Source organism: Nesoenas mayeri, assembly GCF_963082525.1.
Source record: "Nesoenas mayeri genome assembly, chromosome: 2".
NCBI classification, from domain to species: Eukaryota; Metazoa; Chordata; class Aves; order Columbiformes; family Columbidae; genus Nesoenas; species Nesoenas mayeri.
This window is the reverse complement of record NC_137543.1, coordinates 78469797-78488295: the sequence shown is the minus strand read 5'-3', so window position 1 is coordinate 78488295 and position 18499 is coordinate 78469797. Positions and strand designations below refer to the sequence as shown.

The following is an 18499-nucleotide window of genomic DNA, read 5'->3' as shown; positions in this document are numbered from 1 at the left end:
TGAAATAGGATAGAACTATCCACTGTTGAATGTAAAATTGGAAACTTCTGTTGAAAAGCATTCTGCCTCCAAAAGCAAAGCCTGCTTACATGCTATTTTGCCAAGATTTTGTGTAGCTGACCTTGTATAAGAGTCATGATCACTATGAAAGGAGCCAAGATGCTGAATAATGGACACTGAAGTATTAAGTATGACCAGACTACTGTTCTAATTCTGCAGCGAAGAAGCTGACAATTTATACTCTGAAATACTAAATGCATTTCAAAATTGGACATTTTTTATTTTGACACATTAATCATGTATTGATAAGTAGTTTTCAGTAGGCAGATCAAACTACTAATAACTCTAATCATGCTAGATTGTCCATTTACATTTCATGCTGCATCCAGTTCCCAGGTGATGATAAATTTTAAACCTACAGGATTTTTAAGTCATATGTGGCTTTCAGCTGGCAATAACACAGTGGCAAACAGTGTGAGAATCAAGTAAGATTTTTTGTTTGATGGTGATGAAGAGCTGCGTGCTATTGACCTTCGAGTCAATTTTACATGTGCATCATGCCTAGTCCCTTATGGCCATGATTTTCAACCTAGTTTCATTGTCTTTTATGTCTCTTCTGTCTTTTCAGCTTCAAAAGATCCATGTATGTATTCATGTCCAGTCTACAAAAAGATCATTCGAACAGATATGAATTACATTGCTGCTGTGGATCTTAAAACCCTTCAGCCTCCAGAGCACTGGATACTGCGTGGGGTAGCACTTCTGTGTGATGTTAAGTAGTGTTAAAAAAAAAAAAAACAAAACCCAGTTTCTAAGAGTTTGCTTCTGTTTTTAAATGTAAACATCAACATGTAGTTAGCTTTACAATGGATCACTTGTAAAAATATATTTTCTAAGGCATAGAGTCCATTATGTTATTTAGAAAATTGTTCTCGATAAACCTCTACAAGAGGCTTATAAAAGCTAAATCTTAGAGTTATATTAAGTTTGGTAAATAAACTAAAGCACTACCTTTCATGTCTTGACAAATCATGACAAATATTTAGTATTCCTATCTCAGCATTATGTGCTTAATTTTACCTTGAATAAAGATTAATTGACTTGAACATTGTTAGTTTTCAGTGCTAAATATGCTTGTACCCTCTTTCCCTTCAAATAGCTAAGTACAAAACTTTTTTTTTTTTTTTTTTTTGGTGTGTGTGTTTATCTCTGGAAATCTAAGCAGTTGCTCATTCATATTAATTAATCACCCTCAAGATGATGTTCCAAGATTTATCTCCTAGTTGGTAGGCTGAGAGTTTCTACTTTACTTGCTGTCTAAAGTAGAAAGGTTAGACTGGAAATATGTCACATGATTTCACCTCTTGGAGAACAAGTTCACTGTGTTACATAGGAAAACAAGCCTTTGACAGCTGCTGGAATTCCTTACTATCTGGTTCATGACTTATAAGTATGTAATGGATAGGAAGAAAATAGTTCCATAAGAATCCTCGGATATTTTTTCATGTTCTGGAACACCTAATTTGAGTCAACCTTCACCAAGGTGATTACTTTTATGACATGAGTTTTAGTTTTGTTTCTGATCTAATTTTGCAATGTGATGTTTTTTTTCTTTTTAAACTCATGTGCTGCAGCTTTTTTTGTGTCTCAGCTAGGTAGGAACTTCTCACATAGGAATCCATGTCGAGACAAATGTTAGCAACTCCATTTCCTTGAACACTATTGACTTCAAGCATCAAGGACACTTGTTTAATCATCAAAAAGCCACTGTATTTTTGTTGCAGAATCCAATATGTCATGTATCTTAGTGGTCCACTAGTCATTCACAATGATGTGCTGCAGGAGAGGAAGCATCAAAGAACCGATATTTCTGGTGCATCTGTCATGCATAAATGCTGCAATGGAGAGCTGTATTCAATTTTATGTCAAATCAATAGCCGGAATTTGAACAGTGTATTAATTAGTTTATTAAATAAACATGCCAAATACATTTATTTCCCAAAGCTAATGTTTTAAGAAATAATAATAATAATGACAGAATAGTTGTCTTTGTATTTTGCTGGAAATTTCTGCATTCATTTCTACGGTCAAACCAGTTATTTAACTTAGCTGGAACATTGATTCTGTTTGAAGCTCTATTTGTAGAGGTCTTTCCATTGTCTTTCCATCTTGGATTTTTTTTTTCTTCTTTCAAATAACTTTCAGTGAAACAAACAATATGTATTAAAATCTCCTTTAGGAAATATTTTTAATTTAGACATGGCAATGAATAAATAAAATATGGGAGGGTTGAATTTTTCTTTACTGGACCTTGGAGCACCATGCTCAGACTTCCAGGAGATCCTCTAGATGCTCATTGGAGTTCTAGGTTGCTCTGGACTTTTGTCAAGATCTTACACTCCAAAGGTGATGCACATACTTCATCCTTGTGCAAGTCATTCACACAGAATTTTCAAGCCACATACGTGTTAAATGCCACCTTTCAAACAGTGGATTTGTGGTACCATTATTGCTGTGGACACAGTGGAAATGTGAAACCCCATGGTAATTCTCAGTGGGTGAGCTGTGCACATTTTTTTCAGTGTGTGATTTTCTGTGAGGGTGTTGTGGAAAAGGGTAGTTCTACAAATAAATACACTCTGGTGACCCCAGTTATGCCAAAGACTGTTAAATCAGTGAAGCAGTTGGCAGTTACTGTTGTTTCTGTTCTGCTAGCTCCATTTCATAAGAAGAATGACATTGACACCTGCAGGAATGGAATGATGAGGCATGGGAAAATTCAGTGAAAAGGTCTTTTGAAATGCAGTATCATGTCATGTCGGGAGTTTTGCTGCCTGGGCTGGGGGACAACATGGTGCAGCTGGAATTGGACTTGCCTCATGACTACAGACTTGCCTGGCAATCACTGATTGGTGGGAGATTCTCGTTTACCCTCATCAGATCAGACCCTGTCTTGCTGACTCACTTGCTTGGTGTGACCTCAGATACGGCTTGTTATTACAGCCTCGTCTGAAAGTCACTGTCTGGTTTGCTGGCCCCGGCTGCTGTCATGGACCTGCTCTGCTTTTTTGTTCGGATGCTATGGGACTGTGCCCCTGTCAGAGAGAGTCTTGCCATGCCCACCCTGATGTGACTTGTGGCTTCCAGCTCCACTTTCCTTTCCAAGCAGCCTGCCCTTGCTGCTCCCTGACATATGACTTCTAGCAAGTGAAAAAATCAACTGTTTCTTGTTCATCTTCATAGCAGAAGTGGGCAATAAAATGCTTCTATAGAAAGGAACATCAATAAAATAACCAGCTTTGACATATTAATGAACTGGATGTGCTTTCTCTGTGTTTGGCTCTGCTATTGGTATTGAATGGATTACTCAAGAAAAACCATTCATAGACATAAATTGTGTTGTTATTAAGCATGCAACACCATAAATTTGAGGGTCTGGAAAAATGTAGGATTACAGAAGTTATTACCTTATTTTCTTTCTGATATTTGGCATGATACATATGTTTTGGAGAATATTTAAAAACAAATGTTATACAAATTTATCTTAGAAATTAATAGTAAAATAACTTTCTGAATAAGATATAGAATTCCTCAAATTCTATAAGTGTTTAAAATAAACAAACTTACCTTCATAAATAAACTATGCTGTTTAAGCTATACTACATAGAAAGGTCTTGTCTTCTGAGCTTCTCTTCAGAAATACTTTTTTTCCCCAAGCTCTGTGTCTACATTCATCCTTTTTAGCTTATAGATCACTCACATTGAACATTTGAAGCACCATTGAACCAACACTAGAACATGTGGCAGAAGAATGAGTGGGAAAAACAACATGGTCAATATATTTTTTCAGTCAGATCTATTATTTGTAATGGATACTACCCTTTAACTTTTTAGCAGAACTATTATTTACGTTGAAATCACTCTGAGAACTGAAGTAGTTATTTTAGGTTTTGCTGTCAGAGGGTATGAGATATTCTACTTTTGCATGAAAACAACAGATGTTGGTCCACTGATGTAAAAACATGATTTTTTTTAAGGTGCTATTTTAGAATAAGAAAATTTAGACAAAAAAAAAAAAGAAAAGAAAAGTTAGGAAACTGTAACCTTCTGTGAAAAGAGATTAACATGGTTTAACAGTTTAACTTGTTAAGATGCTGTTTTTACATGAGTTGCCTGTGAATAACTGGAAGTTTTCAGTTTCTTTGTTAAACGTCTATGAGAATGGCAGCCAATATATATACAGTTCCTCCTCTGAAACTTCTCCACCACCAGCTTGCATAAGTATAAAAAGTGTATTTTTTTGAGAAAAACATAACCTGGAATATCTTTTCCTGTTAACCGACCTACTCTAACATACACCATAATATGCTTTCCTCTATTTGAGTTTAATTAGATTCTATCTTCCTCATTTGCTCTGAGTGAACTCTGGTTTCAGTAGGTTTGGGAAGGGCACTGTAAGTGGTTCATCTTTCAGTTTCTTTTCTCATCTGATCGATATGTACTTGGTAAGTAACTGTTGACTGATGATGAAGCCCATCAGAACTGCATTAGACCGTGACAAGAGTGTGTATGCAAAAAATGTCTAGAAATGCTTTGCGAAGTACGATGTGTTCAATACATCTCCCTTTATTGAGCTGTCATTTCCAAAAATCAATTAATTTGTATTAACTTTCAATACTTAAAGGGGGCTTATAAGAAAGATGGGGACAAAGTTTTCAGTAGGGCCTGTTGCGATGCAACAAGGGGTAATGGTTTTAAACTAAAAGAGGGTAGCTTTAGACTAGATACAAGGAAGAAATTTTTTACAATGAGGTTGGTGAAACACTGGCAGTTTGCCCAGAGAAGTGGTAGATGCCTCATCCCTGGAGACATTCAAGGTCAGGCTGGACTGGGCTCTGAGCAACCTGATCTAGTTGAAGATGTTCCTGCTCATTGTTTTGGGTTGGACTAGACGGCCTTTGAAGGTCCCTTCCAACCCAAACTATTCTATGATTCTTTGATTATGTAACCTGCATAAATCAATATTTTTTTCTATTAAAGTGTTTTGCATAAAATGTATATGTGACAAAAAATAATAATCATTGCAACCAAAGCTCACATGACTTTGTGCCTTCAAAGAAAAATGTTTACTTCATTTCACACATAAGTTGCTTTGCTTCTCTTATTGACACTACATTGTGGAATAATAATGCGCAAAAATGTATATCATCATAGAATAGTTGCATGTTGAGTTTTCATTTTAAGCACTACAAGGTATTTTATAATTCTGAAGTGAACCAACAAAGAAGCAACTTTTGCAAAGAAAATAAATCACTAAACACTTGAAGTATCTTTTCCTTTTTGCATTTTGGTCTCCAAATTCTGAATAATAATCCTTACTCCCAAGGGCAAATGGAGCTTTTTTTTATTCTTTCGAAGTAAGATGTGTCAGGCGAATAATGTTTGAAGCTCAATATGTTATTTGGATAAAGTGATAAGAGAATTAAGAAATACATGATCTGTGCATAACAGGAGAAATTTCACAATAGGAGGAAGAATGACAGAACACAATAGAAATTAAATTGTTATAGAGATAAATGGCGGTTGCTGATGTTTGAGTCACAAAAATTTGATCAATTGGCGTTAGTGTTGCACTGTGTTATGTCAGCACAATAAAAATTGTGCTTGATCTCTGCATACTGAGTGAGAAATTCAATACTGAGTTGAGCTTTGCTTTTAGGAAGGCTTGAGTGAGTGTCCTCCTTTTTTAGACTTAAAAAAAATTTAAAAGTAATAATGGTACAGGAGCTCATTGTTTTCACCACATGAGCAATGGATTTTAGTCTGTGTTATACTAACATGACCAGATGGAAAACCAGGCCCTGGAAATAATCCAACCCATGTGTTTGGTGTGTGAAGTTTTATAAAACCACACATCTCAGAATACTACTTAATCAACAGGATGCTCTTTTGTACTATATGTGGAATGAATTCTTGTGTTTGAGAAAAAGAAAAAAAGACTGGGGAAGGGAGGGGGCCACGTGAGAAACTTGTAGTGGAGCAGAATCACCTCAATATTTTATTGTACATTCTATTTATTGAATTAGTTTTATTACAGGCAACATTGCTCTCTAGGTTTATTACTTGTAACTAGGGATTTTAGCTGTGGTATCACAGAATGGTTGAGGTTGGCAGGGACCTCTGGAGGTTATCTGGTCCAACCCCCTGCTCAAGAAAGTCACCTAGACCTGGCTGCCTAGGACTGTGTTCATGAAGTTTTTTAATATATCCAAGGACAGAGAATTTACAACCTCTCTGGGCAACCCATGCCAGTGCTCAGTCACTCTCACAGTGAAAAAGTGTTTCCTGATATTCAGATGGAACCTCTTGTGTTTCAGTTTGTGCCTGTTGCCTCTGGTCCTGCCACTGGGCACCATTGAAAAGCACCTGGATCCATCATATTTGCTCCCTCTTTTCAGGTATTTATACACATTAGTAGTATCCCCCTGAGCCTTCTCCAGGCCAAATGGTCCCAGCTCTCTCAGACTCACTTTATGGGAGAAATGCACCAGACCCTTCATTGTCTTTGGAGCCCTTTGCTTGACTCCAGTATTTCTGTAGATTTATTTCTGGTAAATTTCTTTCACAAGAGTTGACATATATTTGGTTCCTATCTATTAATGTGTTACAAGAGCATGTATTTTAAATACAACAGGGTAGCTGGCTTTGTATTCCAGTTTTGGTAACATTGTGCCTTTTCTAAAATCATTTGTTCAAATGAATCAAGATGTATTCTGCATGAAGAGGTGGAGTGCCTGCCTCTTTAGTCTGGTTAATGCATTGCTGGTGGGTTGCATTGTAATGAAAATTGGTAAATTTTCTATGGTATTTTTTCTGATTTAAATTTAAAACACATTACTTTATCCATAATGACACTTGTGTGTTGAACTACAAAACAATTACTGAGGCTGGCAATATGTTGTGCAGGTGCTTGATGTTAGATATGTACAGTGCACTTCTGCTTTTCTTACACTAGATAGCAAAGTTTCAGGTATGCATTGTGTTTTCAATCTTTGAGAATTCTGTTATCATTCTGAGTTATCTTGATGGCTTGATCACCTGGTAGATTCACAGTGCCTATGGCTGTACTGAAAGTGGCAGGATTTAACAGTTTCTGTTGAGGAACTGGATGTATCTGGAATTTGGATGCAATTCTCAGCCAATTGAATCACACTAGTTTTGTTTCTTTTTCTAGTATTGGTGCATTGGGAAAAGGCAAATCAGGTATGTTCCAAGGTGTCCTGGTTTTGTTAAAAACAAGTTTCTCTTTCAGTGAATTTTGCCTGTCAGCTAAAGCCTTCATATTAACTGCATTTTCCTGGAGAACCAGACACATGTTTTGGTAAAACCTAGCAATGGAATGCAAACTTATTGATAAGCATGGATGGACATCTCGCGAGAGGGGCGACGAGGAACAACTGACCAACTGTGTATAACATTCCATTCACGTGAATACTTCATATAAAATGGGAGATCACAAGGATCTCGGCCCTTCTTTTCCCTTTTCCCTATGGCCGACATTAGGAGAGGACCTTGCTAGTCGTCCCTGTGAACTGAGGCCTAGTGAGAGACTGAATCCAGCTCTGGTTGGCTGTGGAGTCTAATCCAGGACTTTGGGTGCCGGCTCTGCAGTTGCTGAGACTTTCAAGATTGGTTTTGTATATTTTGTATTATTTTCTCTATTCTTACTAGTAGCATTAGTAAAACATCTTTAATTTTTCCAACTCTCTTCTCTCTGTCCTTCTTTTTTTCCTCCCAATCGCCTCTCCTGAGTGGAAGGGGGGAGAGGGAGGGGCAAAAAGGGGGAAGTGGGGGGGGGGAGAGGAGGTTAACAATACATCTGCCAGGGTTTTATTGTCACCCCGCAATCTTAACCCTCGACAGATAATTGGCGCCCAACGTGGGGCCAGAGAAAGGGGTAAATTTGGAGATTTTTGGCTTTTCTACTGCTCTGACGTACCTTTCAATTTTCTTGGCACGGTGCCAACTCATAGAGTTGTGATATTCGCGCGTCTGTTTGCTTCGGATATTATTTAGTGGTATTAAGGCAAAGTGAATTACACTGATTTAAAGATGTTATGGCTTAAGTTGTATCAGTTATTTTCTGCATTGTGCTCACTGATTCCATATCTGTGTTGGGCTTTCTTTTTAAATCGAAGTATTCATTATATAACAACAAGAAACTGGACAATGCTCATGATGATACTGTGTGGTTTGTCACTGGTTTATTTCATTATACTGCAGCCGCTAATGAATTTCTACTCGCTTCTGCTTTACCTTGAAAAGCCTCCAGGAGAGATTAAAGAGCAGTACAGCTCTGTGTTTGCTAATTGGTCAAGCGAATCTTTAGAAAGGCTGACTAACAATACTTTCGTTTTTTCGCTAGGACAGTTCGCAAATGTTTTAGAGAGCTTTGAATATCCTTGGAGTTTTGATAGAACTGTGATGGTGTTATCTGGTTTGCTGAATGTGTGTCAATTTGTGCTTCTGTTAAGAGAAATGGCGTTCAACAGGAGGTTTGCGTCTCTTTGTTGTCCTGAGATTTGTGGTGCGTCTTCCGAAACTTTAGTAAAAAGCACTCCTGGCCGCTCGAGAAAGAGCAAAACAGGGAAAGCTGCCGTTGCAGCTGCTGCCTCCGCCACGGAGCCTTCGCAGGCTGAAGGTACAGCTCCTACACAGAGTGCCAAGGTCACTTCTGATAACACTAATTCTGCAGCCTTAAAGGCAGCCCCCCCTTCTTCACACACTGGGCACTGTTGCTGCTGTAACCATAGCGATCACTGTGACAGTCATTCAGACTCTGGAAATGAATCAAATGATGGTAAACCCATATCAGCATCAGTTGCTGATTGTAAGAAAGTCACTAGAAAGACTACCCGTACAGCAGATGATGGCACAGGGCCAACATCAACTCAAGGGGCACCATCAGGACAGGGAGGAGATGAAGTGACCACCACTCGGTCCTTTTCTCCAGGTGAGCTGAGAGATCTGCGAAAAGACTTTAGTCGTCGTGAAGGCGAGAATATTTTAACCTGGCTGCTCCGATGCTGGGACAATGGGGCAGATACAATTGAACTGGAAGGTGGTGAAGCCAGGCAGCTGGGATCTCTGTCAAGAGATTCCACTATTGACAGGGCAATTTCAAGAGAGTCTAATGCCACTACTCTCTGGACCCGACTCCTGGCAGCTATGAAAGTAAGATTTCCCTACAAGGAAGATTGTATATCCAAGTTAGGGAAATGGAATACTATGGAGAAAGGTATTCAGTTCCTGAGAGAATTAGCTGTGCGAGAGATCATCTATTTTGGACCAAACAGCCAAGAGGGAACAGATCCAGATAGAATCAATTGTTCACGACCTCTGTGGCGCGGATTTGTACAAAGTGCATCACCTGCATATGCTAAGTCATTGGCAGGAATGCTTTGGTCATCTAGAGGTGGACAAGATATTACTGAAGTGATTGAGCAGCTCCGTGAATTTGAGGACAGCCTTGCTGGTTCTCTACGGGCTTGTGTCTCTGCTGTAGAGAGACTGTGTGAAAAATCTGATGACCGGTTTGAAAAGCTATTGCAAGAAATCAAAGAACTCAGAGAAGACACATACCATTCACGACCTGCACAAACCTATGTTTCAGCTGTTAGGAAAAGGCGTTTCCAATCTCGAGAGAGAGGACAGAGGCAGCCCACAAAAAGAGGTTCACTGTGGTTCTTCCTGCATGAGCAGGGAGAAAACATGAATAAGTGGCATGGGAGACCTACCTCAGAACTTCAAGAACGAGTACGTGAGATCAAAGGAAAAACTCCTAGGAAGGTGGCTGCTCCAGTTTACAAAAGGAGCAGAAGAGATTCTGATGCTCTTGAAGGAACCTCTAATTCACACCCAGAGACTGTGCAAAACAGAAATTAGAGGTGCCCTGCCTCCAACCAGGTGGAGGAAAGGGATAACAGAGTTTATTGGACTGTACAAATACGATGGCCTGGTACAACACACCCCCAGGAGTACAAAGCTTTAGTGGACACTGGTGCTCAGTGCACAATAATTCCTTCTAATTATAAAGGAACGCAATCCATCAATATTGTTGGAGTGACTGGGGGATCCCAGGAACTGACTGTTGTAGAGGCTGAAATGAGCCTAACTGGAAAAAACTGGGAAAAGCATCCCGTTGTGACTGGTCCAGATGCTCCATGCATCCTTGGCATAGACTACCTCAAGAGAGGGTATTTTAAGGACCCAAAAGGGTATAGGTGGGCATTTGGTATAGCAGCTGTGGACACTGAGAAAATTGAACAGCTGTCTGATTTGCCTGGTCTTTCAGATGATCCTTCTGTTGTAGGACTGCTGATGGTTGACGATCAGCAGGTGAAAATTGCTACCATGACAGTGCATCGCCGGCAATATCGCACCAATCGAGACTCTTTGATTCCTATCCAGAAGTTGATCCGTCAATTGGAAAGCCAGGGTGTGATCAGTAAGACTCGCTCACCTTTTAACAGCCCAATCTGGCCAGTGCGTAAGTCTAGTGATGAGTGGAGACTAACTGTGGACTATCGTGGCCTGAATGAAGTTATGCCACCACTGAGTGCTGCTGTGCCTGACATGCTAGAACTGCAATTTGAACTGGAGTCAAAGGCAGCTAAGTGGTATGCTACAATTGACATTGCTAATGCATTTTTCTCTATTCCTGTAGCAGCAGAGTGCAGGCCGCAATTTGCTTTCACCTGGAGAGGCATCCAGTACACGTGGAATCACTTGCCCCAGGGGTGGAAACACAGTCCTACCATCTGCCATGGACTGATCCAGACCACGCTGGAGCAAGGTAAAGCTCCAGAACACTTGCAATATATTGATGACATCATTGTATGGGGCGACACAGCGAAAGAAGTCTTCGAGAAAGGTGAGAGAATAATTCAGATTCTTTTGGATGCTGGTTTTGCCATAAAACGGAGCAAGGTCAAGGGACCTGCACGAGAGATCCAATTTTTAGGAATAAAATGGCAAGATGGCCGTCGTCAGATCCCAATGGATGTGGTCAACAAAATTGCTGCAATGTCTCCACCTACTAATAAAAAGGAGACACAGACTTTCTTGGGCGTTGTAGGTTTTTGGAGAATGCGTATTCCTGACTACAGCCAGATTGTGAGCCCTCTCTATCGAGTGACTCGTAAAAAGAACCAATTTGAGTGGGGCCCTGAACAACGACAAGCCTTTGAACAAATTAAACGTGAGATAACTCATGCGGTGGCCCTCGGACCAGTTCGGACTGGACTAGATGTTAAAAATGTGCTCTACACTGCAGCTGGAGATAATGGACTTACCTGGAGCCTCTGGCAGAAAGCACCAGGAGAAACTCGAGGTCGACCCTTAGGTTTTTGGAGTCGAGGATACAAAGGATCTGAGGCCAACTATACTCCAACTGAAAAAGAGATACTAGCAGCATATGAAGGAGTTCGAGCTGCTTCGGAAGTGATCAGTACTGAAGCACAGCTCCTCCTGGCACCTCGACTGCCGGTGCTGAGCTGGATGTTCAAAGGGACGGTTCCCTCTCCACATCATGCAACCGAAGTTACGTGGAGTAAATGGATTGCATTGATCACGCAACGAGCTCGAATTGGAAGTCCTAACCGTCCAGGAATCTTAGAAGTGATTACAGATTGGCCAGAAAGCAAAGACTTTGGGATGTCTCCAGATGAGGAGGAAGTAAAACGTGCTGAAGAAGCACCACCGTATAATACTCTTTCAGAGACTGATAAGCAGTATGCACTGTTCACAGATGGATCCTGTCGTCTTGTAGGAAAACATCGAAGGTGGAAAGCTGCTGTGTGGAGTCCCACACGACAAGTTACAGAAGCCACTGAAGGACAAGGTGAATCTAGTCAATTTGCAGAAGTGAAAGCCATCCAGCTGGCTTTGGACATTGCTGAACGAGAGAAGTGGCCAATACTTTATCTCTATACTGACTCATGGATGGTAGCAAATGCCTTGTGGGGGTGGCTACAGCAATGGAAGAAAAGTAACTGGCAGCGCAGAGGTAAACCCATTTGGGCTGCCACACTGTGGCAAGACATTGCTGTTCGGCTAGAGAGCCTGCCTGTGAAAGTTCGTCATGTAGATGCTCATGTGCCTAAAAGTCGAGCCACCGAGGAACATCTAAACAACCAACAAGCAGATCAAGCTGCTAAGATTAAAGTAGCTGAGGTGGACTTGGACTGGTAACATAAAGGTGAACTTTTCCTAGCCCGGTGGGCCCATGATGCTTCAGGGCATCAAGGTAGAGATGCAACATATAAATGGGCTCGCGATCGAGGGGTGGATTTAACTATGGACACTATTTCACAGGTTATTCATGAATGTGAAACTTGCGCCGAAATCAAACAAGCAAAACGGTTAAAGCCTGTATGGTATGGGGGGCGATGGTTAAAGTATAAGTATGGAGAAGCTTGGCAAATTGATTATATTACACTTCCACAAACACGTCAAGGTAAGCGTTATGTACTTACAATGGTGGAAGCAACCACTGGATGGTTGGAAACATATGCTGTACCTCATGCTACAGCCCGAAATACTATCCTGGGCCTTGAAAAGCAAGTCCTTTGGCGACACGGTACGCCAGAAAGAATTGAATCAGACAATGGTACTCATTTCAAAAACAGTATTATAGATAATTGGGCCAAAGAACACGGTATTGAGTGGGTATATCATATTCCATATCATGCACCAGCCTCTGGGAAAATTGAAAGGTACAATGGTTTGCTAAAAACTACACTAAAGGCACTTGGTGGTGGAACCTTTAAAAACTGGCATTCACATTTAGCAAAAGCCACTTGGTTGGTCAACACCAGGGGATCAACCAATCGAGCCGGGCCTGCCCAATCAGAAATTCTACAGACTGTAGAAGGAGATAAAGTCCCTGTAGTACACATGAAAAACATGTTAGGAAAGGCAGTCTGGGTTACTCCTGCCTCAGGCAAAGGCAAGCCCATTCGTGGGATTGTTTTTGCCCAGGGACCTGGCAGCACCTGGTGGGTGATGCTAAAGGATGGAGAAGTTCGGTGTATACCTCAAGGGGATTTGAGCTTAGGTGAAAATATTCAATACTGAACTGCATGATGTGAATTGTCGTACTAACAGTATTTAATAAGTGTCTTTCAGATCAAGACAGTGATGATGAAACAAGAGCTAGCTTCTTCGAGTGGCGCCTGACAACTTCTTCGAAGTTGATGTCTTTAACCCACAAACAGTGGTCATGAAATGCACTTGTACCATTTTTCCTGCCCTGGGAGACTGTTGTGACAAAATGAACTTAATGAACTTTTTAAAGGATGGTCCACTGATTAAGATTAATTACTCCTGGGTATATATGTACATATGTATATATATATATATAGTAGTAGTGATTCATTAGATTGTATTGATAGATTTTATTGATAAGGTCTAAGCATTCAGTGAATGGCATATTATAAGGGGTGGAATGTCCTGGTTTTGTTAAAAACAAGTTTCTCTTTCAGTGAATTTTGCCTGTCAGCTAAAGCCTTCATATTAACTGCATTTTCCTGGAGAACCAGACACATGTTTTGGTAAAAACTAGCAATGGAATGCAAACTTATTGATAAGCATGGATGGACATCTCGCGAGAGGGGCGACGAGGAACAACTGACCAACTGTGTATAACATTCCATTCACGTGAATACTTCATATAAAATGGGAGATCACAAGGATCTCGGCCCTTCTTTTCCCTTTTCCCTATGGCCGACATTAGGAGAGGACCTTGCTAGTCGTCCCTGTGAACTGAGGCCTAGTGAGAGACTGAATCCAGCTCTGGTTGGCTGTGGAGTCTAATCCAGGACTTTGGGTGCCGGCTCTGCAGTTGCTGAGACTTTCAAGATTGGTTTTGTATATTTTGTATTATTTTCTCTATTCTTACTAGTAGCATTAGTAAAACATCTTTAATTTTTCCAACTCTCTTCTCTCTGTCCTTCTTTTTTTCCTCCCAATCGCCTCTCCTGAGTGGAAGGGGGGAGAGGGAGGGGCAAAAAGGGGGAAGTGGGGGGGGGGAGAGGAGGTTAACAATACATCTGCCAGGGTTTTATTGTCACCCCGCAATCTTAACCCTCAACACAAGGATTAAATCATTTTTATTTGCAAAAGGCTCTGACAGTGAAAGGCAAAGAAACAGTACAAATGTGTTCATTTTTAGACAGTTCAGGGCTTTGGTACATGTTACTGTATCTTGCACTTTATGGGTTTTACAAACCAAGTAATGGCAATGGGGCCGTCGATAAAAAACATTTTTCTGCTTTTTCTCAAGAAAAAATGGTCCCTTGCATTAAGTGCAGATAAGAGAGATCTGAGGAGGGATCAAGACAATCGAAATAAGAACAAAACAGCTTCTGTCATTCATCTAAACAAGGTTAAGGCTAAGGGCCGAAAGCTTTTGAAATAAAAACAGCTCTTCTCTTCAACTTGTTTGATAAAATAATCTTGCCTGGTCTCTTTGGTCTGTTTCTTTTTTTTTTTTTTTTTTCTTTTTTCCCTCCAATGGGAATGTATTATTTTCCTTGATTATAGTATTTAAAGCCCATAGTTATTGTTGTAAAGGGCAAATGTACTGAATTTGGATATATCAGTTGTATTTAATACACATCTTGGTGAATGACATGTTAAATGGTCCACGTTTTTCATTAAGCAATAAAAATAATCTGTTGCAGCTCAAACCAAACCAGGTGAGTTATAAAAAATACTAAATGTATATAGAATAAAAGCATACTTTTAAGTAAAAAAAAAATAAATCACAAAATGAAAGTTTTAACTTGAGTTTTGATGACAGAGATTTTATTTCAAATTTCACAAAATCATAGAAGGTTGGGGTTGGAAGGGACCTCTGGAGATCATCCAGTCCAACTCACCTTTTAAAGCAGGTTCACCTAGAATAGATTGCACAGGAGTGTGTCCAGGCAGGTAATGAATGTCTCCACAGAAGGAGAATCTACAGCCTCTCTGGGCAGCCTGTTCCAGTGCTCTGTTACCCTCAAAGTAAAGAAGTTTCTCCTTATATTCAGATGGAATCTCCTGTGCTTCAGTGTGTGCCCATTGCCACTCATCCTGTTGTTGGGCATCACTAAAAGGAGTCTGGTCCCATTCTCTTGACACCCACCCTTGAGATATTTATAAGCATTGATAAGGTCCCCGCTCAGCCTTCTCTTCTTCAGGCTGTACTTGTGCCTGGGGCTATTCCTCCCCAAGTGCAGGACCTTACACTGACTTTTGTTGAATTTCATTAGGTTCATCTCTGCCCAGTCCTCCAGCCTGTCCAGGTCTTGCTGACTGGCAGCACAGCCTCCCAGTTTTGTGTCTTCGGCAATCTTGCTGAGAGTGCACTCAATTTCTTCATCCAGGTCACTGATGAACAGCTTGAACAAGATGGGACCCAGTACTGACCCCTGGGGTACCCCATTAACTACAGGCCTCCAACTCTGCACCATTGATCACAACCTTCTGAGCTCTGCCATCCAGCCAGTTCTCAATCCATCTCACCATGCATTCATTCAACCTGCACTTCCTGAGCTTACCTGTGATGGTGTTATGGGAGACAGTGTCAAAAGCCTTTCTGAAGTCAAGGTAGACAAAATGCACTGCTCTCACTTCAGAACTTTAAGGTAGTTGTTTATTGAGTTGTGTAATAGAGTTTCATTCCGAGTTTATAATGGATCAAGGTGAAATATATCATGTGGTTGAGTCTGATCTACAAGTCAAGAAGTTCAATTGGGCACAATGTAGTTAAGAAATAAAGTGTATATTACACTTATAGAGAATTAATTGCAACTTTCAAAAAACTGCTTAAACACTGAGGTGCTAATTAAGGTCTGGGTCTAAATTCTCAAAAATGTTATTCCTAGTATAGCTGTAAAAGAAAACTATATCAAAAGCTGATGTTTCATCTAAACAGTTTTGTCTTTCGCTGATAACTGGTAAACTTACATGCATAAAATACAAATTGTAGACATATAGTTATAAGTGTTTGGGACATAATTTGCTTTTTAATCTCAGAGGTTAAGCAGCCAGAATGTTAGTTAAGATGCTAACGCTGAAGTGTTTTCATGTGTACTCTCTTCTCTAGCTGGAAATATTTATTTTGATTATTGTGCCTTGGAGGAAGAAATAAAGGGACTGAACTTCCTGTTTTAATGGAGGATTAAGTTCTGACTGACTGAAGTGCCGAAGTCAAGATAAGAGGCTGAGATGGAAGGAAAGCAGCAGTGATGGTTTGGGCACCACAGTGGACAGCTGGAGTGGTGTCTGAGAAGAGAAGCACATCTGCTGTCATGAGCACTGTAAGAAAAGTACATCCTATTGGCACTAGCTAATTTCTTTCACTAACAGTATTGTCTATTCTCTACCGTTTTGTAGTCATATTCAGCCTATGCAATCATTACCATCTCTGTTTATGAAACGAAGAACTACATAGTGTTTGTTTCAGTGGCTCCTTTTATGTCAGTGAAGTTAAATTACCTTAAATTTGTTATACTGAAAGTTTAGACCAGCACGATTCTCTCTACATAGGTGTTTTTAAGCATCCAGCCATTTGCGCATTTTTGTAAGATTTCAGTTATTTAAACAATGTACTTCACAAAGACAGATAGTAAGTTCTTTTAGGGAAACCTAAAAATTCCTGACCAGTAGGTCTCAAGAGACTAACTTATGTGACGGCAGCAGTATGTGTTCTGCCATTTTTTAATGCACAATTAATGATCATGACCTCTTTGAGACATTTTTAAGGGAGGTAAAATGTGATATTATTAATCATTGTTATCACAGGTAGTCAGCACTTAGGTTCAGTTCTTCAATTGTTATTTTAAAAAGGAGGGTGACTTTTTTTTTTTAATTGTTTTTGTTTCCATTGTAAGTTGCAGAATTCCTTGGTGTCAGAAAATGCCATATCATCTAACAGATGCTGGTTTCCTAGGCAATATTAAGCCGCTTCTGTGAAGCTCATGTGAAATTGCCATTCTCCTAAACTAAGCCAAGGATAAAGTGACATGTTTATACTATTGCAATTGTAAGATTAGATTGGAATTTATTTTGAGACAAAAATAAGGAGTTGCTTGTAGTTTAAATTTTACACTAAAAACAAACAACGAAGGAGGCATTAGCTGAAAGTTACAGGCACTGAGATATCCCAGTTAAATATGTGAGGCACAAGAAAGAAAAGATTGAAGTCACAACCAGTGGTAAGTTTCTTTGAGTCAGTTGTCCTTGTAAAAGGTATTTAGCCTGGGAGGGAAAGACTTTGACCATTACTTCTTTTCATTGTGCTTCCTTTCCCTTTCTTCTCTTTATCATCTTCTCACATTTTTACTTCTCATCAGTATTACAGAGTTCTCTGAGTTGATGTATGATTCATTACTCTGCTGAATCACAGATACGACCATATAAAATGTTTTACTGCAAGTGGGATGGAAAGAACAGCCACTCCGTTAGCCCCTCTTTTTCTAGGACCTTGTGTGCCTGAAGCTGTTTGAGCTGAGGCTCACTAGGTGTCAGCAAAGCAGTCTAGAAAAAAAGCTTTTTTTTTTAACCCGAGAATTAAAAAAGGAAGTGACAGTTAAAACTTCATGCATGTAGCAGAAATTTTAGAGCATATTAGGTTGTTGTTTTAGTTCAAGTTAACCTAACCTAGAAAACCAGTGTTATTGTGCTTTCCATGCCACTGGTGCTGTTTTATTTCATAGTCAAGCTGCTATTAATACACAGAAAGTATTATGTGTGTGTTTGGGAAACAGTGACTATGTGCTGCATTTCAGACAGTAAGTAGGAAGGGCTATGAGTTAGAAAAGTGATCACTCTGGGAACTTTTCGCAATACTGTATCTGCTCAGGCGTGAGGTATGCAGTCTGTCATGAATAACTTTCTCTTCCATTTCTTGTGTGTTATCAGGTCATGTGGTTTCTTCCAAAGACACACAGAAATTGTCTTTTCCTTTTCCTCCTTTCCCTTTCCCTTTTCCCTTTTCCCTTCTAATTCAACTAGTTGGTAAAACTTCCTGTATAATCTCTGGCTTTTGGCTTGCTTCTGCCACAGAAGATAGCATCTGTCTTTACACTCAAGGCAATTGTACTTACCAGACATTCAGATGTCATCTTCCACTGACAGACTTCATTCTGGCTAATGCTGGGCTCAGCAGTGGGTTTCTATTTTATTCCTTGACAAATATTATCTGACAGATTAGCCTCTCTAAGAATTGTGCCTTTATTTCCCAATGTCTTTTTAATATTTTGGCCTACTCTTAGGGTGTTTGGAAAGGCTTGTCTTGCTGCTCAAACAGTTCAGAAGGAAACAGTTCAGAAAAGCCTTTCTACAATCTTCACAAAATTAGCTTTACTTGGAACTACTGTAACACTAGCCATAGCTTGCACCTGAAGCATGAGCAGCTTCTACTTCATGCTATGCAAAAACATGTAACTAA

The 18499-nt window shown here is 39.9% G+C and overlaps 1 protein-coding gene across 1 annotated transcript in view; it reads left to right on the top strand.

Moving 5' to 3' along the window:
* Nucleotides 1–780, top strand: part of DNAH5 (dynein axonemal heavy chain 5) — a gene marked incomplete at both ends in the record, with an annotated part of 126683 nt that extends 125903 nt beyond the window's left edge. The window contains one exon of the mRNA XM_080338591.1: nt 629–780. Coding sequence (XP_080194717.1) covers nt 629–780 — 152 coding nt within the window. The remainder of the gene's footprint in view (nt 1–628) is intronic.
* Between the last annotated feature and the right edge of the window lie 17719 nt (nt 781–18499).